Source organism: Peromyscus eremicus, chromosome 8b (genome assembly GCF_949786415.1).
Source record: "Peromyscus eremicus chromosome 8b, PerEre_H2_v1, whole genome shotgun sequence".
Lineage (NCBI taxonomy): Eukaryota > Metazoa > Chordata > Mammalia > Rodentia > Cricetidae > Peromyscus > Peromyscus eremicus.
Window position 1 is genome coordinate 7181683 of NC_081424.1, and position 25637 is coordinate 7207319.

The 25637-nt window shown below is 42.5% G+C and overlaps 1 protein-coding gene across 7 annotated transcripts in view; it reads right to left on the reverse strand.

The window, feature by feature from the left end:
• Positions 1–1028: 1028 nt before the first annotated feature.
• The window catches only part of Atg5 (autophagy related 5), a 143225-nt gene continuing 118616 nt past the window's right edge, over positions 1029–25637 (reverse strand). For 5 of the 7 annotated variants that reach the window (XM_059272444.1, XM_059272442.1, XM_059272443.1 and 2 more), the window contains 2 exons: positions 19407–19524; positions 1029–2360 (listed from right to left, as the gene is read on the reverse strand). In XM_059272444.1, coding sequence (XP_059128427.1) covers positions 2224–2360; positions 19407–19524 — 255 coding nt within the window. In that variant the 3' untranslated portion in view covers positions 1029–2223. Of the gene's footprint in view, positions 2361–19406; positions 19525–25637 lie in introns of those variants that run through there. The other 2 variants (XM_059272446.1, XM_059272449.1) reach the window with 2 other exon arrangements.

Here is a 25637-nt window from a genome sequence, read left to right on the forward strand (position 1 = left end):
ATGGCCAGGGACACTCCTCCCTCATACTTAGACGGGAACATGCTCTGTGCATCACCACTTACGCTGAATTCCAATAGGTTACTAGGGGTATCTCGATACCAGAAGAAACCACGGTGATTATCAACTAAACCCCATCTATGCTCAAAGCTGAGGTCATCTAAGCAATGAGTCACGTGATAAAAGGTAAGTGATTGCTCACTCTGGTCCAGCTCCTTCCCTGCCAGCATGCCCCGAGTGAGCCACGTATTGAGACGTGTGGCTCTGTTCTCCGCTAGTCTTCATTCTTTTCCTGAGAAACTTACAGTCTGAAGATGAAGAAAGTCCTGATCTTACTCTATAAATATTTCACCCCAAATTCCAGGAATGAAGACAGACATTCCTCTGGCCACTGGGCCCTTGGCTCATCTGGTTTTCCAGGTGTTTCTCTATGGTGCTTCTGTGGAATTTACTTTGTTGATGTGGAAGTGAAGGCCAGGCGCTCTAAACTACCCCAAGAATCCTTCTCCCAGTGTCGCCTGTAAAATCACCATGGTTACCTTCTGACCACACCTCGCGAAGTTTAGCCCTCTCTTTAGCCCTTCTGCTCAGTGATGCTCTCGTCTGTCAAAACACCAAGGGGAAAATCCCCAAACTCAGCAGACGAATAAACACTCGTAATGGGAACTGTCATGTTCAGACCAAAGTCATGCAGAAATACAAGTCAGTGGCTTTTTCCTTATGTAACTCAAGTGCCACTGTTTTTCCCGCCTTTCCAAAAGGGCACTTTGTTCTGTCAGCCAATTTTCTTCTACTTCCTTCTCCTTTTCTGTCACTGGTGCCCAGTGTCACTTCTTTTACCATTATGTTTATAATATCCATTCTGGGATATTTGCTCTTTGGCCAACTTTATCTCATTCTGTGAATAGATCTGCATTGATCAGTGAAAAATCACAAAGGGTGTTGGGGGAGGAGGCAATGAGCACTAACAGGATCTCACTTGAGTCATCACATAATTTTATATGAAAGCATTCATTTTTATTATAGAATCTAAAACCATGATTTTATGATACTGTCTTTTTGCATACTCAGATGAGTTGACATTCAATATGGACAGCAAGCTAGCTCACAAATCAACTGTAGGATCTCCAAGCAGCTGGTCGGTCGTAGAGTGCAGCAAGCTTCCCTTAGAGTGGAGGAGCTCCAGCAGCCTCTGGATGTTTTTGGTAATGAGAAGGAAAAGCTCCTGCAGTCTAGAGACAGGTCATCTTCAGGATTTAAAGGCTGGCTGCTGCCAGGGGACCAGAGTGACACAGTAGTCCTGGGTTCAAAAACCCAAACCAAACCAAAGGAAAAGAATGGCAGTCTCAAAATATGCAAATGACCTCAGACGGGTACTTGGCAGACTATGATTGACAGGTGTACAGTGACCAACAAAACAGCAACGACAGTTAATATTATTTAAACCTTTAGTGTAGAGAGGACAGATTTTCAAGTCGCAGTAATAAATCCTGCGATAGCTCCTGAGACAAGTTACCCTATGTCCTGCATCCTTGCCATGCCAGTGAGAAAGGGGAACACAGAATAAAAAGTGACTTACTTTATGGGATTCAGGGTGTCCTTGAAAAGTGACAAACTGTATGTTATTAAATGACAAAACATAGTTAGAGGCTTTATTTAAAAATCTCTCACTGTTCATTATCAAAGTTACAAGATTGTTTGCATACCAATAGACTGACTGTAAACAGGAAATTCTCATTAAGGAAAGATGGGTTTACTGTAATTTGATCTTTTACAAAAAAATTACTGCAAGTTATTGATAACAGAATTTCTCTTTTACTTTCTTAAGTCTAATTCTCTTGAAAATTCAATCAATGTTTCCACTTTCTTGACTAACGTTCAAGCATGGTCACCTTAGGAAATACCCCGCTTATTGGTTCATCAGAAATACAAACTGGCACAGGCTTCCTTTTTGTCCTAGAGCAAGGGCTTCAGCTGCATGTATTTCATGAGAAGACAGAGGCTCCAGCGGCCCTGCCGTGTCTCAGCTGAGGTTTACGGATGGCAGTGGAGCAAAGCAGAGGTTGGGCTGCCCAGTCAGCCCTGCCCGCTGCCCTCTCTCTCATGGACTCCTCTTCCTCCTAGGCTTGCAGGCAGCCACGGGTTTCTGTTGCCTCCACTGAACCTGACTGAAGCGAGGGTGACATGCTGACTCAAGGTGATTCCATCCAGCGAGGAGCTGCTCCTTCAATCTGTTGGTTGGGGGACAATGCTAATATGAAGAAAATTATCTGGGTAGCTCAGATGCTCACTCAGCCACTGCAGAGGGGTTTCCAGCATTGGCTCAATTCCGTGAATCATCACTTGGTTCTTTTTTTCTCCATCTATTTCAAGAAAGAAATTCAATAGCAATCAATAGAAATGAAAACCACAAAGAAAAGATAATCCATTGCCTTTTCAGATTCCTTAGTGAATTAAATGGATTTCAAACTTGTTTTACCCCCTCAACAGGAAATGAAGACAAGGAGAAAGTTTAAATGTTGCAAAATGTCTCATCCTGAACAGAAACCTGAGGTTGCAATGAATTCTGATAAAAATTCTGTTGCTATATGAAAGTATTTGTTCTTTCTTAATTACTGTGCTTGCCCAAGATTGACGTTAGTGAAACCTCCTGGAGCAAACAGCAAGGTGAACCCACTGACCAAAAGTGCTCCAGTGCATCTTTAAAACCACTATAGAAAGCTGTTACAAATGGCAACCACATGGAGGGGGCCACACACACCCTCGGAATCCAGGAGGATGGTTAACAGCTGGGAGCTTTGCTGATATCAGTGATGTGCTCAAGTGTTGGAAGTAACAGAAGTGCAATTAAAGCTATGATCATAAAGAATCAACCGTCTGACTGGAGGATTTCCGTCTTAAGAGTCACCCAAACTGATGCAATTTTGCTAATTCTCAATTGATAATTAAAATGGTACTACAGGGGTTGCTGCAGGGCAGCAGATAAAAGCACTTACTAGCAAGCCTGTGGTCTGAGTTTGATCCCTGACACCCACATGCTAGGAGAGAAACGAGTGCCCAGGTTGTCTTCTGACCTCCATATACATACCATGAGACATGGGCAACCACCCCAGCCACCCCTACACTAAAACGAATTAAAATGTAATAAAAATTTAAAGGATGCTGCAACTAACACTTTAAAATTCAAATTTTGTTAACAATTAAAGCAAGCAAAACAAAACTAATGTAAAGAGCACCTTCCCCTAAAAACAATCATTCCAGACCAAACAAAAATTACTCAAAAAGGAAAAGAAGAAAGTATTTGTTATACTGCAGTACAACTCCTTAATAGCGTCTTCAAAACACAACGGCAACCCCCTCACATCCTGGAAACAAAAGACAACAACCGGGCCACTCTCTGAGGGACAGGAGCACCCCAGCTGGGGGCCAAACTCTCTGAGGGACAGGAGCACCCCAGCTGCTGCTCTCCTTTCTGCTGTATTCCAAGTGCCTTTCAGTCCCCATGGTGCTAAGGGACAGGAGGGCCTGGCTGGCACCTGAAATCAGAACCTTTAAAGAAATCAATGTTCAGCCTTCCAACAGAGACAGAGAGAGAAAGAGAAGGAAGGGTGAGTGGGAGGGAGGGAGGGGGGTTCAGGGAGTGATCACAGAGGACATAGAAACACTACAGTCAAAAGAGAATGCTCAAAAATCCAATTAGCATGCTACTAATTCTTAATAAGACCAGACAAAGCTTCCCCACATCTCTGTCACAGTTCAGCACAACTCTGGGGGAAAGACCACTGACTCGGGATCCCAAAACTAAAAACTACCTCTGTTGCTTTCATTTCCCTAGCCATCTTTTTCTTAAAAAATTTTTATTATTTAGTTAATGTGTGTCTGAGTGTGAATTTGTGCATCTAGTGAGTGTAGTGCCCACAGCGGCCAGATGAGGGTGTTAGATCTTCTGGATCTAGAGTTACAGGCAATTGTGAGCTGCCAACATGGGTGCTGGGATCTGAGCTGGGGTCCTCTGAGGGATGACTGTACTCTTAACCGCAGGGCCATCCCTCCATCCCCTCTAGCTATCTTTGCTGCATCTATATAACTTTTTTACACAGCTGTAATCAGAGTTAAAATTAAAACAATGACTGGCTTCATGACACCGGTCAGAACCATCAACAAACAGAAGACGAAGCTGTACACAGAGCACTGAGGACTGTACATCCGCTCTTTGGGAAGACCTTTAAGAATTGGTGTAAGATGGATGAACACTCAAGTTCTCTAGAATGATTCATCTTTCTAAGTTCTAGATTGCCAAGGTTTTACCATATTAAATCTTTCTTAGAATATCTGAAAACATTTCCAGTGTGGTTCTCTTAATATTCTTATTATATATTCTGTGAGCTATTTTATTATTCTCAGAATTTCCTCCTACTTAGAACTGAGTCAAAAAACGAAAGCGTGGTGAGAGTAAAAGTTCCTCTTGTGTACAGGTTCTCAAGCCAGAGTCATCTTTTTCTAAGACAGTAAAACTAACAAGTCACTACTCACTTCTCAACACAGTTCCTACAGCAGTGTTTAAACGAGAGTCAATACACGCGAGTGCCCCATCCACTGAGGCACAAGTGCTTGAGAAGGCAGGAGACCAATCCTGTTACAACAGATAGAATTTGGGTCACACCAGGCAAGCCTGAGAAGATCAGAACCATTCCAATTTGCACCAAATCTGCCACATCATGCCATCATGGCACTGGATAGGCAAATATTGGTTCTCCGGCTTTCAGGTTGGGATCATCTTAATTCTTTGCTATTTCTGCTATCCCTTATCATTGGAACAACTGAAGGTATGGTGACTCGTGCTTGTATCCTGAGCACGTGGGAAGCGGAGTCAGGATGACAGCTCTGAGTTAGAAGCCAGCCTACTCTACAGACTAAGACCCTAAAACAAAGAAAAAGAGAGCAAAATAAGACAAAGACGTGAAACATTTTGCCATTGAATGCATCAATCCAAATACTTCATCGGTATTTACTCTTTTGTTTACCTTCTGACTTCCCTCCAAAAGTAACTGTAAACAGGATTCTTGAGATGGGGCAGGATTTCCCTTGGGACTCTAATCATAGCTCCTGTTGTTCATGGATGTCCCCAGCAGCTAGCATGGACTGACACACTGTGATTATGCACTGAAGTTTCACAGCTGCAGATGGGGTTCAGAACCGGGTCTGAGGGCCACTCCCCCACTGCAGAACTGAGTCTGAGGGCCACTCCCCCACTGCAGAACTGAGTCTGAGGGCCACTCCCCCACTGGGGAGTGTGTGACTGCAGAACTGGGTCTGAGGGCCACTCCCCCACTGCAGAACTGGGTCTGAGGGCCACTCCCCCACTGGGCAGCATGTGACTGCAGAACTGGGTCTGAGGGCCACTTCCCCACTGCAGAACTGAGTCTGAGGGCCACTCCCCCACTGGGCAGTGTGTGACTGCAGAACTGAGTCTGAGGGCCACTCCCCCACTGGGCAGTGTGTGACTGCAGAACTGAGTCTGAGGGCCACTCCCCCACTGGGCAGCATGTGACTGCAGAACTGGGTCTGAGGGCCACTTCCCCACTGCAGAACTGAGTCTGAGGGCCACTCCCCCACTGGGCAGTGTGTGACTGCAGAACTGGGTCTGAGGGCCACTCCCCCACTGGGCAGCTGTGACTGCAGAACTGGGTTTGATGGCCACTCCCCCACTGGGCAGCATATGACTGCAGAACTGCTGGAGTTAGTGAGGTAAAGTTAAAAGAAGTACCAGATAAATAACAAGTATGTATGTTCTCATCTAAATGCATGCTTCCATAAACAACAACAAAGCATGGCTGGGTAATTTGGTAATTACCTACACTAACAAAAAGAATGCTAATGAATTAATTCATATTTTCCTCTAACAAGAGAAAGGCAGCCCTTGTTGGGATTGCTAAACTAAACATGTTTGGTAAACATGTCTGTGTTTCTAAATGAGACTCTCGACTTAACATTTGAAACTGAAAACATCACTCAAAACAGAAGACTCAGGACTCCACTGTCCACCTCTTACTTGGGATTTTGTCTTTTGTCTGTCGGGTGATGGTGATACAAGACTAACCTTGGGCTTGCAAGGCAAGGTTTCAACCATCAAGCTTTACCTCAGCCCCCACTGGAGTTTCTATACAGTACATGGAAGTCTGTGAGTGCTATCCTCTGGCTCTGGCCCTCTGTAACTGTTAGCACCCGAGATTACTGAAAGATCTGCACAAGACTGGGCCCATTAGCTCTCCACTGTGGAGATGGGAAGGGGCCCATGAAGGCACGCCCCACCCTGAGCATTTATAGACAATGCTCTCTCACATCCCACTGGCTCAGCAAGCTAGACTTGAGTGCAATCCTTTCTTGTGTCTGTCACTGGTCCTATCTGAGATGAGCAGAAGACAGCTGTCTCCCCAGAAAAAACTGACACAATCAAAGCTTTAAATTAGGCAAACATTTAAGACAATAATCAAGAGAAACAGTTGTGGTCATTCATATGTTATGCTTGTAAGGTAAATATGATTCTGTCATAACTTTCCATTTGTGATGTGAATTTTCTAACAAATGTATTTTATAGAACTATTGTATAGTTAGCAAAATTTAAAGTGAACTCAAACTCTTAGGCAGTCTATCATCAAACTTCAACAGTCCCAACATTTTTGTCCCCAGCCTGGTGCTTAGTCCAGTCCAGTCTCGGGCTGTGCTGCTCTCAGACAATTTCTCAGAGCGGAGCATTTATGAAGAACAGTCATTTCCACAATTTTGTGGCCAAGGTAAAGATCAAAGTACTAGCAAGTGGTGTGGGCCTTCATTTGATGTCCCCAGACAGCGGAATGGCAAGAGGGAAGGCCCTCAGCCACAGCCCTTTCAAAGGTTCAAACCCCAACAATGCTGTATGAGGAAGCTTCCAAGTCAGGGATGTGGGTGACATTTCAATCTGCAACAGGGTTTAGACATTCAACATTATTGAAAAGTATACATTATTATTTTGTAAGGTGTCCACACAGTAAGAATCAGTGTCTACTTTAAAGTGAATAGTGCTACAACAGTTGTCTTTTAAGGAAAATATATTTACAGTTTGGAGAGACCACCCATGGTTAAGGGCTGGTTCCGCTCTTGTAGCAGAGGGCCTGGGTTTGGTTCCCAGCATGGTGTACATATCATCTCACCATGATTGCATGCAAACACACCCCCCCCCACACACAAACACACACACACACACACACACACACACACACACACACACACACACACGCGCGCATATTTTGGCTATATGAGAATGGTAGCAGTACACAGAAACAAACAAAAATACAAAACAGGAAAAATCGTATTGGCTGATCAGTTGCTAATGTAAAGTAAAGGCCTGAAACAATGGTAGCATATGATGCATATATAAAAATTTGCCAGTATACAGATATGTACAATAAATATAAATGCGCACAGTAGTAGAAATCAGACATAAAGGAGAGAGGCCAATCATGCAGACAAATGCCACTAACAGATACACTGGGAGTTCAGACACTTGAATCCCTGGGAATGAATGACCTTGTTCCTTTGAGATTTCTTTATATAGGAAGCAAAGGTGTCATACAGATCATAGGTCACACTCTGATAGACCATCAGCAGCAGGAGAGAGGTTAATAGAAAACAAATACATAAGCTGGGCCCTCTCCTCAAGTCTGTTTTTAGGTGTTCTCTAGAACCAATTCAACATCACATTTCCTGAGGGGGCCAGGTGCTGATGCTGTGAAGCCTATGTGTGACTAAGACATACCCCAAGTCCTGCCTGCTGCTTAGAACTCAAGGTCACAGACTGCAAACCTCTGTCCACAGAGTCCTAAGAGACCTTCCAGTTCTAGTCAGTCTCTTACTCTTTCATGCCAGAACAGCAAAATCTTCCCTTTAGACTGACTTAGCCATCAACATTTACTAGTTTTGAAGCCTTAGTTAAATTTGTGAGTCTGCAGTTCCTCATCTTATAGAGTGAATAAAGACTCTCATCTCTAGGGTTCCTTGGAGAATTAAATGAAATATTTAAGAAGAGAGCCCAGCTGGGTAGTGGTGGTGCATGCCTTTAATCCCATCACTCAAGAGACCGAGGTAGGCAGATCTATGCTAGTATTTGAGGCCAGCCTGGTCTACAGAGAGAGTTCCAGGACAGCCAAGGCTGTTACACAGTGAAACTCTATCTCACAAATAAAAAGAAAAGAAAAAGAAAAAGATAGAGAAAATGAGTCTGGTGTATAGCTCACGAGGAAGAGGCTTCTTACTGTGCACAAAGCCTGTGGGTTCTATCCCCAGCACTACAAAAACTGGAGGTAGTGGAATCCCAGCAATTCAGGGGGAAGAGACAAAAGTTCAAGCCCACACAGAAAACTCCAGGCCAGACAGGGCCACTTAAGACCACAGAGTGGGGAAGAGTCACTGGGAGGGCAGAGAGAGAAAGGATCAAGAGAGGGGGAGGCATGTGCTGCAAGTATGGTTATAAGTTAGTTATTCTGGGACTAGATACCCGCCAAAATATATATATATATATATATATATATATATATATATATATATATATTAAATGGATTTAATTATGTGATTGGCAAGCAAGTTTGTAAGAGCTCAGCCTCTAATTAATCAGTGGCAGTGTTAAAAAAAAATGGAGCAACAAAACCCCAGACTCAGTATTATATAAATTAAATGACATTAAAAAAGCCATAAAATGTATTCAACACAAAAATCCGGTGAAGTACCCACCTAAAAGTCAAAGGAGCCCTAACATATCATGACTACACTGTTCAAAAGATTTGAAGAGTCTTTTCAAGATAAAAACAGCTAGGAGGTGGTGCCTGCCTTTAATCCTAGTATAGGTGGATCAGAGTTCAAGGCCAGCATGGTCTACAGAGTGAATTCAAGACAGCCAGGGCTACACAGAGAAACCCCATCTTGAAAAACAAAAACGAAAGACAAATAAAAGATTAAAAACATTCAATTAGAATAAAACAAAAACAATCCCACTCAAGTCTTTGCTATCCCTACCCCCCTCGTACTTGAGGGCTCACTCACACCAGACAATGGTGGCCTGCTGGAGACTGAGTCCTCAGGTCCCAGCCAACTGTAACAAATGGTGCCACTAGGCTCTGTGAAACAAGCTGTGTCACCTTCTAGGGATATCCTGCAGTTTCTTTCTGATTGACAAATGCAATGGCATCTCTTCCTTTAAAAAGGAGAGCCGGGCGGTGGTGGCACACGCCTCTAATCCCAGCACTCAGGAGGTACAGGCAGATGGGTCTCTGTGAGTTCGAGGCCAGCCTGATCTACAGAACTAGTTCCAGGACAGGCTCCAAAGCTACACAAAGAAACCCTGTCTCGGAAAAAAAAAACAAAAAAACAAAAAAAACCAAAACCTAAATAAAAAGGAGGCTAAAGGAAGGGATGACAAAGAAACACAGCCTTTAATGAGAAAAATTCAATTGAATTAATCCCTTCTGCGGTTCACATCTCTAAGTATGGAAGAATAGAAAGCTAAGATCAAATGGACTGACATCCATTTTAACCACTGCAGCTTTTAAGGGTTATTTTATGATTCAAGAACAAATTTTCTAAGAAACATTTAATAATTATGAAGACATTTTAAAGCCAACAAGAAGACAAGCTTTTTGACTACCGCTAACTAGCCTGAACAGTTTTGCTCTATCTGACAAATTCTCCAGCGTTGCTCTGTTGTGTTCATGAATAAGACGCTGACTGACCGAATGCACTGACAGGCGCAGCCCAGACTGAAGTCTGAGTGCAGCACACACAGTGCAGAGGGCTCTGATCGCTGTGGTGGGAACAGCCAGTGAGGTCAGGTCAAAGGAGGTCAAAGCAGGCCAGGATATGGGCAAAGGGTACATCAAACACTGATGTTAAAAGGGCAATTAATCTTACAGAAATGCTTCCTGGGGAGTGAGCTCTCCATCTTAAGAGCACACTATATGCTGGAGCAGTAAAAATGAACACGCACGAGCACAAGGCTTTTATCCCATGATCACAAACAGAAGGCAGGCGTTGTTTATCAGAGCCACAAGGCTTTTACAGCACTCCATCAACATCTTCCGGGTCTAGGCTTACTGAGTGTGGGTCACAAGGAACCACTCAAAGTCCATGTATCTTTCTTCCATGCATAAGCTGTCTAATATATATATATATATATATATATATATATATATATATATATATATATATATATATATATATTTTCTAAGATATTTCGAGAGCCTTGGCTCTTTTGATAGTTTCATCAATTTCTAAACATGTGCATTTTCTTGACTTTTGCTTAGAACCATTAGATTTCTTAGAGAGAAGGACATATATTTTAAATTTAAAATTAAAACCTTATACTTACCCATAGTCATGGAAACTATAGTTAGTGATTATTTAGACCATTTAAATAAACTGATTAAGAGCCTTTGACCATAAATTGAAAAAAATAAGGTAAAAGTTAAACAATACGCCTTCTTCATCTTAAAAAGGGAGGTTTCAAAATATTTTCTTTAAAAACGTTATTACTGTTTGTGCATTATGTGTGCATGAGTAGAGTGACTTGTCTTACTACTATGGGTTCTGAACACATATCACCAGGCACCTTACCTGATGAGGGACCACGCAGCTCGGCGCCTTTGTTTGGACAGTACACGGGGACCAATGGAGCAGCTGCACCGTGTGACAAGGCAGGGACACAGAACTGGTTTGCTTTACTGACTGGTGTGCACATATCACTTCGTTTCCTAGTGCCAGCAACAGAGTAAGCGTTGCACAAACCTAGGCCTTCCACTTTTGGAAAAGCCAGGTTAACTCACTTAGCTTTTTGAGACTAAGACAAAAATAATTAAGGAGGGGAAATCAGAGGCATCTTTTCTTAGATCCAGCATTACATCATCTCCATTAATAGAGGAAGAAAACAATCATTTTTAGTTCTTTCATTTCAGAAAAGACACCTATCAATGGACTTAGATCTACAGAGATTAGTCAGCAGTGTGTGTGCTGGACAAAGCCCAGGGGTGGAGGGAGGGGAAAGCCATCAAGGCAGAGAATCTGGCTAAGTTCAATTTTCAGTGTATGACAAATTTCATAAACTATAATTACTAGTTTTGCTGAACATTATCAATGATTATAGTAGATCTTTGCTCACAAAGGGCCAACATTTAAAATGCTTTTAGACTTCCCACTGTACAGTGTTTCTTCCATAAAATATAAACGCAATCAAGAATAGAGAGAACTCAAAGCAAACAGAGCTGGAGCTGGAAGAGACTGTGGCAAGGCTCCCACAACAGGAGGGGACCCACTTCCCCTGGGTCACTGGGGTAGTCTTCCTGAACGGCAAACATTCCGTGAGCACCAACAGCACCGGCAGCCTACTTCTGGCCTCTTTACCATGTTTGAACAGCTCCGAGGCAATCACGCCTGCTACATGACAAGCAGTGACTGTGGAGATGCTGCAGTCCTTCACCACAATCACACTGCTGGCGTTCTGCCCTGTCCAGAAGGTAATTCCTAAAACGTGCATCAATGGCACAGATGTCTTGCCATAAGTGAAGGGAGAACTGGTCTTTATAAATTTCCTTATGAACTTTTGTTTGTAAAAATATATTAACAGGGGCTGGAGAGATGGCTCAGTGGTTAAGATCATTCTCTGCTCTTCCAGAGGACCCAGGTTCAATTCCCAGCACCACATGGCAGCTCCTAACTATTTTTAACTCCTGTTCCAGGGGATCCAATACCCTCATACAGATATACATTCAGGCAAAACACCAATGTACATAAAGTACAAATAAATAAATGAAAAGATTTATATCAACAAAAGAAAAACTAGGCCAATTGTAAAACCTTATAATAAGACTATGAAGTCTCACATGGGAAAAAGTTATCTCATTTACATTCTATAGGCAGACTATAACAGGAAACATACTTATTGCATAAACTAAGAAAACTGGATACATTAAAAAATTTAATGATTGCTCAATTCACATGGCAGGAGGGCACAGAGAGACATTAGTTCACATTCTAATGTGAGTGCAGAATATGACTAGAGTTATAAAACCACTACCTCATTCTTCAACACTCATCTTCGGCTGCTGGGTGAGGGAGAGAGAGGGAGGCCTGTGAGTTTTGTGGACTCCTCGGGGAGCAGTGGCCGCAGTAACACCACACATCCTACGATATCGCCAGCCAACTTTAATCCTCTCCAACACTTGAAGGATCTGCCCCGGTGTTTGTTACCCACCCCAGCTGTTGTGCCTGAAAACAACATACTTCATACTATACAAAGAATTAATTTACCATACAGAACAAGGAAAAATACAAATTCACTAGATTTTATTTTTGTTACTCCTGTGGTTTCTCATAAAGCATATTAAAAATAAGATAACTGCCAGGCATGGTGGTACATTCTTTAATCTCAGCATTTGGGAGGCAGAGGCAGCTGAATTCTTGAGTTCCAAGCCAGCATGATCTACACAGAAAGTTGCAGGCCAGCCAGGTTCAGTAAATAGTAAGACTCTTACACACACACACACACACACACACACACACACACACACACACACAAAAAAAAAAAAACCCAAAAAAACCAAAAAAACAAAACAAAACAAACAAACAAACAAACAACCCCCCCCCCAAATAAAGTAATTCTGAAGTCAGTTTACCTAAACTGGATATTCCAAGTGCCCAGCCTCCATTTCACTGAGTTCCTTAGTACTTCTCCAACACGTCTGAGCTTACTGTCAGTCTCAGGCATGCATAAAGAACAGGCAGACACACTCAGCCAACAGAACGGCCAGGACCTTTTACACTGCACACCATGCACAGGCAGCTGGTGAGGCGCATGCACTGTGGGACCTGACCCGTTTTTCCCTTCCCAACTGCTTCACGTCTGCCCAAGCCCACGTTCATTAAGTCTCCTCGGAACTGCCAAGGGCGCTGCTCACTGCAGGCTCAGTCCGGATCACCCCAGAGCTATGCATCTTCCTGTCCTTTCCAACTGACACCAAAGCTTTCTTCAGAGAATGCTACTCTGTATCTTTCGTATCTCAGAGCAACAAGACAACACACACAGCACAAAGAAAGTGAATGATGGGATATAAAATTTGTGACCTCACAGGGAGCCACAAGTTAAAACAGCTGTCAAGGAAGGACATTAAGGAGTAAATACATGCACGCGAGTCGGAAGGAACTAGAAGGGAAACAAGACCGCTTACTGAACCACTCACTCCTCAGGAGAGCTCCAGTACGGAGGACTAAGTCTTTCTTCACACCGGTGCTGTGTGTGCACCACCAAATACAAACCAGGAGAAAACAGCCCAACACAGAGAAATGATCAATGCAATCTTACAAGAAATTTATAAAAACAAAAATAGAGGTTTGTTATGCTATGCAGCTTACCAGGTTTTCATAATTATACTGGAACACTGGGAAATAAAGTTTATAGGCTTTTGAAATACTTTCCTAGATAAAAATTAAGCATTTGCCTTTTGATTTTTAAATATTAACATTTAGTTTATTTATTTTGTGTGTCAGAAGATACCTTTTAGGAGTCAGTTCTCTCCCTGTCATGTGGGTCCTAGGGACTGAACTAAGGTTGAAAGTTTGGTGGCAGGTGCCCAGCCACACCTAGCCACCTAGCCAGGCCTGGTTTCTGACACTGACATTGTAGTATACTGAAAGAGGAAGAGATCTGACTTCGGGCCCAGTACACAAGTATTCATCTCTGAGTCATTTGAACTCCACTGAAACCACAGACACCATGTACCTGTGCTCACCTTTGGTTTGTTTCCTGTTCTTTCTGTCTTGGCTAATTTCCCTAGCCACTTACAGATCAGAAGTAAAAGAACACAGGGCAGCTCACTGTGATGCTCCAGTGACCCCAAGCTTGCTGCCATAATACAGCACATTCTGCTGTCATGATGAAGTAAGACTGAATTCCTTCATGCCTGAATCACAGGGAGGAGTACGCAATGGTGTCACATGGGTTCTGTAAGTACTTTCTCTTTTTATCATGTGATGACAGCTAGGTCTTATCCACACACACCCAAATTTCAAGTCTTTCACTTTCCCCTTGAGTGCAGGTGTGCCAAAATGCTCCACTCTGACAGTGAACAGGTACCCCGAATGCACAGTGCAGCTCCACTCTGACAGCGGACAGGTACCCCGAATGCACAGTGCAGCTCCACTCTGACAGCGGACAGGTACCCCGAATCACACAGTGCAGCTCCACTCTGACAGTGGACAGGTACCCCGAATCGCACAGTGCAGCTCCACTCTAACAGTGGACAGGTACCCCGAATCACACAGTGCAGCTCCACTCTGACAGTGGACAGGTACCCCGAATCACACAGTGCAGCTCCACTCTGACAGCGGACAGGTACCCCGAATCACACAGTGCAGCTCCACTCTGACAGCGGACAGGTACCCCGAATCACACAGTGCAGCTCCACTCTGACAGCGGACAGGTACCCCGAATCACACAGTGCAGCTCCACTCTGACAGCGGACAGGTACCCCGAATCACACAGTGCAGCTCCACTCTGACAGCGGACAGGTACCCCGAATCACACAGTGCAGCTCCACTCTGACAGTGGACAGGTACCCCGAATCACACAGTGCAGCTCCACTCTGACAGCGGACAGGTACCCCGAATCACACAGTGCAGCTCCACTCTGACAGCGGACAGGTACCCTGAATCGCACAGTGCAGTTTTTCACTTAGAGACTTGAAGCTTCTGAATACACCCACAGATTTTTAATTGATAATATTTTCTAAATATAAATATGAAATGAAAAGAGGCAAAGATAAAATTTTTCCAAACGAAAGACACAGAATTAAGGACGTGTCCAATTCCACGGTATGAGATTGAATGCTGCGTATTGGTACTACTATTATGACGTATCAACGAAGTATGAGTCCTCCCATCAACCAGCTGCCGATTTGAGGAGGAGACACTGTTATTCAATCACAGCCCCTGAACAATCTGAAGCAGATCTTCAGGTTAAAGAGGTTTTTTTTGTTGTTGTTATTTTTTATTTATTTTATGCATACAGGTGTTTTGTCTGTCTGCATGTTATATCTGTGCACCATGTGTGTACCTTATCCTTGGAGATGAGAAGGCTTCAGCTCGCCTGGAACTGGAGTTACAGACAGTTGTGACTCTTACAGTTACAGCCACCACGGGGGTGCTAGGAATCAAACCCAGATTTTCTAGAGAGCAGCCAGTGCTGTAATCACCAAGCCATCTCTCCAGCCCTCTGTGCTTTGTTAAAGTCTGAGTGGGAAAAGCCTGCTATTCACCCAGAGCATCTGTCACAGTCCACGGCAGACCTGTGGGCTGGAGTCTGAGCGGCTGTCTCATGTCTCCTCTCTTCACACAACAAAGTCACTCTGCACATTCTCTAGCAAAAAACATGCAAATAGGGCCAGAATTCAGGAGGGAACAAAGAAGCTTTGCAAAAAACATTCACAAATGCGCTCACTATTCTCAGACAAGGCCATGATAATCTTATATGTATCATTATATCCTGGGTGGAAGATGGTAAAAGTGGACACAAAAACACTCTGATAGAGGGTGTCAGACTTTCCTGTATTCAACATTTTAGTGCACTTGACAGTGGGCAGGAAAGCCAACACAACAAAATAAACACAGAAGCAGCTCACATTCCTGAGGTCACACCATGAATTAAGTCAAGAGAACAGAGTGAAGAATTCAGAGAACTAAGTTAGGAAAAAGCACACATTTCAGAACACCTTTAGACTAAGGTTTTGTTTAAGGACTTTGTGTGTGTGTCTATTGGTATGTGCTCCATGAGTGTAGGTGCCTGCAGAAGCCAGAAGAGGGCGCAGGATCCCCTGGAAATGCTACAGAAGCTGGAGTGCTGGGAACCAAAGGGCAGTCCTCTGCAAAGTAGGAAGTGCTCCTAACCTCTGGGCCACCACTCTGGCCCCAAGACTAAGGTTTTCTTTAAAAACAAAACAAAGCTCGGCAGCGGTGGTGGCGCACGCCTTTAATCCCAGCACTCAGGAGGCGGAGCCAGGTGAATCTCTGTGAGTTCGAGGCCAGCCTGGTCTACAGAGTAAGATCCAGGACAGGCACCAAAACTACACAGAGAAACCCTGTCTCGAATAAAACAAAAAACAAAAAACAAAAAAACCCAAACCAACCCAAACCAAACCAAACAACAACAAGGAAAATGAAAACAAATGGCCACCAAGTAGAAAAACCAACGCACAGCTCAGCAGGTGGCAGTATGCAAGCTGATGGTCCCGGGAGCCTGTAGCAGCGTGCGTGTGTGTGTGTGTGTGTGTGTGTGTGTGTGTGTGTGTAGGGGGGTTGACTCCTGAAAGTTGTTATCTGACAGGACATGCACACGGCAGTTGTGTGAATTCAAAGTTTGTGGTCCCCTCCCCCCAACACACACACAGAAGCAGACCAGAAGGCAAAGACTTTGAAGACTGGAGTTCTTAACCTCATCCCAACTGAATAACTATGAGATACTGGAATGTCTGAAAACTGCAAAGACTGGGCTAACTGAACCCAAAGGCGCTGTGCTTACACACCTCTTCACAAATGCAAAGGTGACTCTGACTTAGCTCCACTTCTTTGTGAACTTCCTCAACCACACCTAACAGCCAGAAACTGGCAAACAGGAAGTAAATAAACTCAGATAGCAAGTTAGTGAATGAAATAAAAATTTCAAATCCTATTACTGGATTAAAAAGAACTATTAAAGTTACTTTTAATAAGCAAAACACAAGTGTATCAAGGAGAGCCCGTCCATCCTGCAGCAAGCACAGGACACTCGGGGATGTGGACAAGCTTGCTGCTGGTTGGTGGCAAGGCAGTCATGACAAGACTGAGTTTAATGTGATGTTCTCACACTCAAAATCAAGAATACCATAGGGTCATACAAAGAAATAAAGTTAAAAGGATTTATTTATTTATTTTTTCTAGACAGGGTTTCTCTGTGTGTCCCTGGCTGTCCTGGAACTCACTCTGTAGACCAGGCTGGCCTTGAACTCATAGATCCGCCTGCTTCTGAGGGCTGGGATTAAAGGTATGTGCCACCTGGTGATTTATTTTTGGAAACAGATGCAGAAAAGAGTTTCTACTCCAAAACCCTGAAGAAGACAGTGAAGACAAGCACACTGTGCTAGTTTGCTATCCTAACTAGCACTGGAAGATTATCCTTGAACCAACAAGGTTCCCAATTTCTGAAACTTGAGTCAATAGGGATTAGACAGATGAAAAAATGCAGCTATACCTCTAGATGGGACCTGAGACAGATTTCTCTCTGAGTTCTTTCATATACATTTTCATTATTTTGTATTTATCAAATATATTACCTACTAGGAGACATTAAAAAAAAAACAACTAAAAACACACACTAAACATAACCCATTAAAAACTAAACAGAACTCCATCAGAATTAAAACTATTTAAAATGAGAAGACAAACCATAGATTTGGGGGGGAGTCTACAGAATTCTTCCAAAATATATAAATGTTTTTCAAAACACAGCAGTGGAGAAGTCCTGAAAATGGGCGACGTTTCACTAAAGGCGTTTGGTGAGTGATAATTAGAGCCCAGAAAGGAGCTGCACACGGTGCACAGCACCTGCAGCCCCTCAGTGTACACAGTACAAAATCCTCCTCATACAAACAAAAATAGGGCACAGTCGTGGGTGGGAAAATTCACATCAGGGAAACACAAAGTAAAATCACTGTGAGATGCCAACACACAACCAGTAGGATCACTATGAAACATGTCAACGGTGTAAAGAAACTGGAGCCTTCCTATGTTACAGGCGGGACTGTAAACAGGCCAGCACATTGAAGACAAATTAAGCTTACCACTGGAGCTAGTCATTTCATCCCTAGGAATCTATCGAAGAAATATGAAACCATGTTCCTGACAAGATCCATGCCAATGCTCACAGCAGAATTAATCATAAAAGTAAAAAGCTGGAAATAAGCTTATCAACAGGTAAACAGGCAGACCAATGTGACATCTGATCCACCTAAGTAGTATTGCTCACCAATAAAAAGAAGCTACTGATACTTGCCCCCTGCCCCCAACTCCTCCAAAAAAGGATGGAAGTAAAAGACATTATGCCAGGTTGCAACTCTACTTATCGTATGATTCTATGTATATGAAATATTTTTTAAAAGGCAAATCACAGAGACAGAAAGCAGACCAATGGTTGCTTATGGCTACTAGTCAGGAAAGAGGTCAGCTGTAAGCGTGTAGCAGTAAACATTCTGAGACAAAGATGTTCTAATTGCAAGTCGTGATAGCAGTTATACAGCAGTTATACAGAGTTTATTTTTAAAAAGCTATTGAGATATCAAAAATAATGGATGGAAGGAAGCCTTTAAGGAAAGCTAAAATGATAAAATAGTAAAGAGGGACTGTGTCCAAGGCCATACAACAGCTTAGTGTTACTTCAAATGGAGTTATCATAAGTACTACGATTTCGGGTAAGCCTTATACAAGAATTCATTAATTTAATGGTCAGGGAACACTTATGCCACCCTAGAGATACAGGAGACACCCTGACATGTAATCTGTAGTCTGGGAGCTCAGCAAAGGCTTCATAAAAGTTCACACACTAAGACTTCATAAAACACACAACCTCTAAAACCAGTAAATCTTGACTTTAGTAATTTTGTGTTGTGGATTATTTCATAAAAAACTATTGAAGTATTGCTTTCATGATTAATAATTCCTACCTCCTTCCTACTAGGTCTGAAAGAGTAAGGATGCTCAGGGTATTAATGTTAGTGAACACAGTCATATACCACTGAAAATTCCTCTTAAAAAATAGTCAGCAATGAGCACTGTAACAGATCATAGGGCTGAGACTGCAAACTACTTAGTTTCTTACCCAGTGACTGGGTGAGAAGAGCAGCAGGACACCTGCACACACATCCACATTCAGAGCAGATCTTGGGTGGAAATCTGAAATGCCCTCAGGTTTTAGCACTGATGTAACAGCACACTTGGAAACATCCACAGCTGACCACATGTGACAGCTCACATAAAAATGTAGGCAAACTAAAAACGCCATGGAAAAAATCACCTTTAGGTTGTGCGTATAGGTAGGTGTACGTGTGTGAGTGCACAAATGAACTTGGTGTTTAAGCTTGCATTCTACCCCCCAAATAATTCATTACATGTATGCAAATAGTGTATTTTATTTTGTCAAAGAGAACTGATTTCTTGTTTTGTTACAAGTGTTATAAAACAACAGATTTCCCCTTAAAGGGTAATAAAAATATCGTGTATCAATGTAGAATATCCATTTAACCTCAGCAACCAAAGGTTTAGAAGAGAAAATGATAGCAATGTCTTGCAGTTGCTAAGCACCTTACCTTCGGGGGTGACTGCGGAAGGACAGACTTCTTTGAGGAGATCTCCGAGTGTATGCAGCTGTCCATCTGCGGCCACAGGACGGAAGAGCTTCTGAATGAAAGGCCGTTCAGTTGTAGTCTATTTGAGAAAGAAAAACAACCCAAGGAAATAAGTCTTTGTTGCTGTTGCTGCTAACTACACACACACAGATCATAAACATGGTCCTGGTACTAGTGTCTTCTGATGTGGCTTAATCATAAATACACATAATAATCATAGGTATCACTGATGCAATATCACTGGGGGAAAAGGTTAACATAATAAATGCATGTAAATCAGATTCATGCAAATAAAGAATATCAGACATTCTTAAAAATCAACTAGCTAGACTTCAAATAGCAAACCCTCCTGCCCAATAGGGACAAAAGGCTCTGTCGAGAACTCTAAAAGTGATGCCATACAATCACCAAATACAGAAACATACCCTGGCTAACTACTGCATTAAAAAGGAAAATTTTTTAAGGGGCTAGAGATATGGCTCAGGGGTTAAGAGCACTGGCTGCTCTTGCAGAGGACCACGGTTTGGTTCACAGCACCCACAGGATGGCTCACAACCACATCACTCCAATTCCAGGGGATTCAACACCTTTTTTGGCATCCATGGGTACCAGGCATGCATGCGGTGCATATACATACAGACAGGCAAAATACTCACACACGTTTTTTAAACAATCTTTAAAAAGAAGCTTTATAATGAGTCAATTGTAAGAGAGTTATGGGTTAAGTGGAGCAAGACATCTGATAACAATGAATTCTGATTAAGCATCCAAGGTTTGATAGAGATAAGAATTTCAGTGCCAGATGTGGGATACTTTCCTGAGAGTTAAAGGTCCAGAAGGCCCTGGAGACCACCAAAACAACACAGGCTATTGCCATTGCTCTTGGTTGCCCACCATAACTAGATAGTAGGCCATATTGCTAAAGACACCACACACTTTGGTTGCAGGACATAGAGAAATCAATTTGGAACTGACCTGGAAATTCCTCCCTGCTGGCTAGCTTTCATAGTGCTGGAAGGTGCTACACAGGCCACTGGGGGAGAAAAACCATTAACAGTATTACCCAGTGGTGGTCCCTGCTTGCAACAATACTGACCTGCCAGACAAGACATACTCAAGACGTTGAAATAAAGGTGTGACTCTTGTGGGGAAAACCAAGTGCTTTCTGATTAGACCCAACGCTTGCTCTGTAGGGAGGAACTCGTGCCTGACTGTAATCCCCTGGGCTGGGGAGCCACTGGTTCTAGTGGGAACCCACTGCTGCTGTTTTGTTGGATGGCCATGCTGGTGAACTGGTTTCTACACGTTTACATTTATACCCATGGCTAAGTCCTGCTCTAAACGGGTCAAAGAAGCTTCTTGCAGGGGCAGTGATACAGAGACGTATAACCGGTCAAAGCACTGAGAGTGAGTGAGTCACTGAGTGCTCATCCCTAAACAGGAAGTCTGTACCAACCCTCCTCCCTCCAGGCTCAGAGCACATCCCAGGTCGGACATCCCAGAGGAGGGCTGTGAACTGCTGTCCCCTGGACATGACACGGCTGCTGCACCCATGCATCACAGCAGCTGTTGTCACCTGCACAAGACCAAACCAGTTAATGGTGCTGCGTGGATGGGGGAAGGGCTCAGGAGTCCCTCCCAGAGCTGAGGTGCTATTGGCAGTGGCTGGCTGCTGAAGGAGTCATTATTCTTCAGATGTGTGGCTGATGGTAAGGCTCCCATGCCCCAGTGATGCCCACACCTATGTGCACAGCAGCATTAGGGGGATTGAGTTACTTAAAAAAAATAGAAGAAAATAAAAGAAGACACCGAAGGAAATGGGGTATGATCAAGGTAACTTTGCATTCATATGAAACTGTCCAATGATAAGTAAACATATTCTTCGAAACCAAAAACAGAAGAACCCCAGCCGACTACAGCACTAAGAAGGAAAGACTCTTAGAAGAGTTCCTGTAGAGTGGTGCGCACACTGTGTAACTGGATCTGGTAACACTGCATTCTTAGCAAACGTCTAAGGTTGACAAAGTTATCAGGATAACCACCACAAAAAGAGCTAGTCCTAATAGTTGCACAGTCTATCCACTCTTAAAAGCCCATTTTCTTTTCTTCAGTGATCAGAGTAGAGAAGCTCTGCAACCAAGTAGCTCAGGCTGGCCTGGAACTTACCATGCTGCCTCCACGCCCCCTCCTGAGTGCTGGGATTGCAGATGGTGTGCAACAGCAGCTCAACAGCCCTGTCCCTTTTGTCTGCTGTGAGGGCTGTGACGAGCACAAGGAGGTAAGTTAAGAGAATGAAAAATATTTCTCTTCACCTCAATTCTCAGTCCATTTTATGATGTCAAGTTTTAATTTTAAGCCTCCTGGTATAAAAAAAATTGCAAAATGTCTAAGAACAAAAATATGCCTAATCTAAGAATATGACTTCAAAAGACAAATCTTTTGGGGGAAATACACATGTATGTATAGATGTTGGCTTTTAATCAGTCTTTTTGAAACATCTATCATTTAGAAACTAAAACAAACACAAAGAAAAAAACATGCAAATGTAAGCAATTCAGTGAATATATAATAAATGTTAAAAATGGTATGTGAACAACATAGCTGAGAATTTGTGGCCATTATAAAAATAAACTGTACAAAACAAAACTCAGCAACACATATCAGAAATAATTTGGTTCCCTTACTTATAAAGCCTATAGTTTCCTACACACATTAAATAAAAACTAGCATGTCCAGGTAATGGATTAACTACACAAAGATGATAAAGTTAGTGGAGGCCCAGAAGAAAAGAAAAGAAACGGGACTAAGGTAATCACTTAAATTGTCAACACCCACTTCGGCTGTCTGTCTGTCTTCTGATGAAAGAGGCTTTTTCTCCAGACTAACAGAAAGCATGGGGACAGCCTCGATAGGAGATGAAATGGGGACAGGCAGCAGTGTATTCCTACCTAAGGGAGGCACGCAGAATGCACTAGCAGGAACTGAAGCCAGCAACGTCACAGTAAACTCTAGAGGGTTTGGTTCTCTCGTACCTAATGAGCAGCAGAAATGTGAGGTGGCTGAGTGACAAGAAAACTACTTAAAAACAACAGGTTAAACAGGAAAAGCCAAATAGTCATGTTAACAAGTTAAAATATTTTCATCATTGGAAAAAAAATGCCCAATTATTTCTCAGGATAGCTCCTGTTCTCCCTCCCCCAGTTACAATAAAGATAAAACTTCTCACAATAAAACACCTTAACTCAATACCATAAATGGTAACCAACGGAAAGTGCTGTTTGCATCGATCACAAATAAAATGCAGAAGAAAAGGCCTACCAAACACAGCCAAGTATGTCAACCAACACTGCATCAGTGCTGACAAGACACTCTGCTGGCCCCGGTCAACTGACTAGACCTACTCTAGCAAGTTAGAAACTAGGAAACATATGGACTGGGAAAGAGGCACATTCTTACAAACTAAGATCAAGTTCGAGTCTCAGGCATTTATTAAACCACACGTAACAAACAATTTAAGGTATTGTCAAAGAGTGCGGACTCTGATATGATAGAGTTAGCTGGCAGTTCTATCACTCATTACAGAGCCATGGACACAACGGCCCAACTGTTCTGGAAGTAACTACATATGCAAACACACAGAGCTGTGGACAGATGAGGCTACATTTCATCCTGCAGGGAAGCTGGAGCAGGAGAAGGTAAACAATTCAAAATAGCTTCAGGAACTCCCTGAAACTGACCAGATTCACTAGCCCCTCTCTGTCACAGTAAGCAATAAAAGCTGGGAGGACCTCTCTGTTGAAGGAAAACTGAGCTACAGAGACCCTCAGACAAGCTGAACTGCAAAGATGACTCTGAGAGCAGACCAGCTATCTGAAAGAAGTTTAGATCAGCTGAGGCACCTGGACAGGACACTCTACCATCTGCCTGCAGGATGTTCAGCTTTTATGAGCTGTCATTCATGCTGGGACAGGCAATAGTGATGCAGCTGTCTTTGAGTCATTTCTGCTCCTCTGCGTAACCCCTCACCCATTCTCCTGCAAATAACCCCAATAAAACCTACTGGTTCAGGCACTTGGACTTCGGTGGTGTCCATATTTTGGTCTGCCATTGGATCTCTATCTGGGGTGAGTAGATATGTGTGTTGTGTCTCCCCAGGAAGACATGTCACACAACAATAATGCTCAGGACTGCAAAACTTAGAAACAGCTTTACTTCAAAGGTAAGAAAGAACAGTGCCTTAGAGGGACTTCTATCAGGCAGAACCTAATGATGAGAGGGGCCTGGTTTATTAAAGTCTGCACAGATTTCCTAACAGCAATCCCTCGAAGGTTTAACATCTCCCAGTGACACAAATCACAACTGAACAGACAATCTCTGATGTTGCTGTGGGTGTAGCACAGTGGTATAGCGCTCCCCTGGCATTCAAGTGTTTAGTTCAACTCCAGCACCACAAATACAAACAAACAAAGGCCAAACTCAACATCCTTTGCTCCAGAACCCCTAGATGTACACTCTGGGGCCATTGGTTAGGCTGAAGAAATAGACACTGACACCCTACATATGTTGCTTTGTCCCAGCTACAGCAACAAGTGCTGATATCACTAGCTGTTTTACATGTACTGGTTTTAAGTCCCTTTAAATAGAGTGGTTGAATAGGGACATTTATCAGTAATATTTACATAATTTAGAAGGGTTGCTTTGATGGAGTGAATATTATAAAATTATGTACACTCAAATGTCACAAGGAAATTCCTTACTTTGTACAATTATTCTAACTATTAAAAAACAAAATGTAACTAAGACTATTTGGGTATGGTGGCATAAACCTATAATCTCAACACTCTGGAGGCTGAGGCAGGAGGCTCAAAGTTTGAGGCCAGATTGGGTTGGATATTGAGAAAGGATGGGAAATGGGAAAGAAAAGTAAAGAAAATAGAAAGGAAAACCCAAACAACACGGACCAGATGGGGGTTTGTTGTTCAATTATTGCAGAGGATTTTTGTTATGAATTGCAGGTATTTAAAATGTTAAGAAAAAAATCAAGCTGTATTGAACAAGAATTGGAATTAGCAATGTCTACTGATTGAGAATATAATTAGATTTTCTTAATTAGGTAACAAGTACTATAAGGTAAGAACTGCATCTACAACTTATAGAAGTATTCAGAAGTGACCAAGATTGCTCTAATTTTTTAGACAAAAACTTTTATATTACCAACAAAATAAATTTAATTGTAAGGTATTAGAATAACTATGCTTTAAATAAAAAACCTTAATAACCTAATTAAAAAAACCTGTAAACATGCTCAATTCTGCACAAAAGATACCTTCCAAAATTAAAAACCTCAACAATTATTAGGATCACCAAATTTCCTTGCTAGCAGTGAAATTTCTCCTACTCTATTGAAAGACTCCATAGTAAACCACATAGCTGATGCTATTCCATTCATAATGGTAAGGGCATCACAATGACTGGTATGAACAGAACTGCACAGAACAATGATGTTTCCTCTTTTTAAAATAGTCTTAAGATTGCTTGTAACAAAAGCATGGGTGGAAGAACAGGGAGAACTATCTAAGCAGGACTGTGGCTGTAGTCTAGGATCTCTAGTAAATTATATTAGGAGTTTTCATTAAAGATCTGTAATGTACTTAATAGGGCATCATTGTGCTAATACATGCACAGATGGATAGCATACATGTAAATAACTGTAACATAGTAGTAATGAAACACAAACTAGGTACTGTGAGGAAACGCCATGAAGCCAGAGCACAAGATTTCACTATGAGGGCTCCGGTCACGTACAGATCAGTGATAAAGCACTTGCCTACCATGAGCAAGGCTGGATCTTTAGGGCCACTAGATTAAAAGAAAACAAACCTGGACTTCTCACCAACAAGAACAGAAACACAACAACAGCAACAACAAACCCAACAAGTTATGTAAGTTTAAGTTCTAAGAGTGGAAGATGCCCCAGTAGGTATGAAGTAAAGCAGCCATTGCATAGAACACAGAATGTAAACTTTAAAGGACATCATTTCAAAAGACGATGAAAACCAAGGTGAAATATAGATGGCCATCAAGCTTCCAACTTAAAATAGAATCTTACTGATTTTTTTAATGAAGAGAGTGATAATAACATTTCAGCATTCACCGGGACCTGGAATAACAGTACCTGCTAGAAATTAGTGG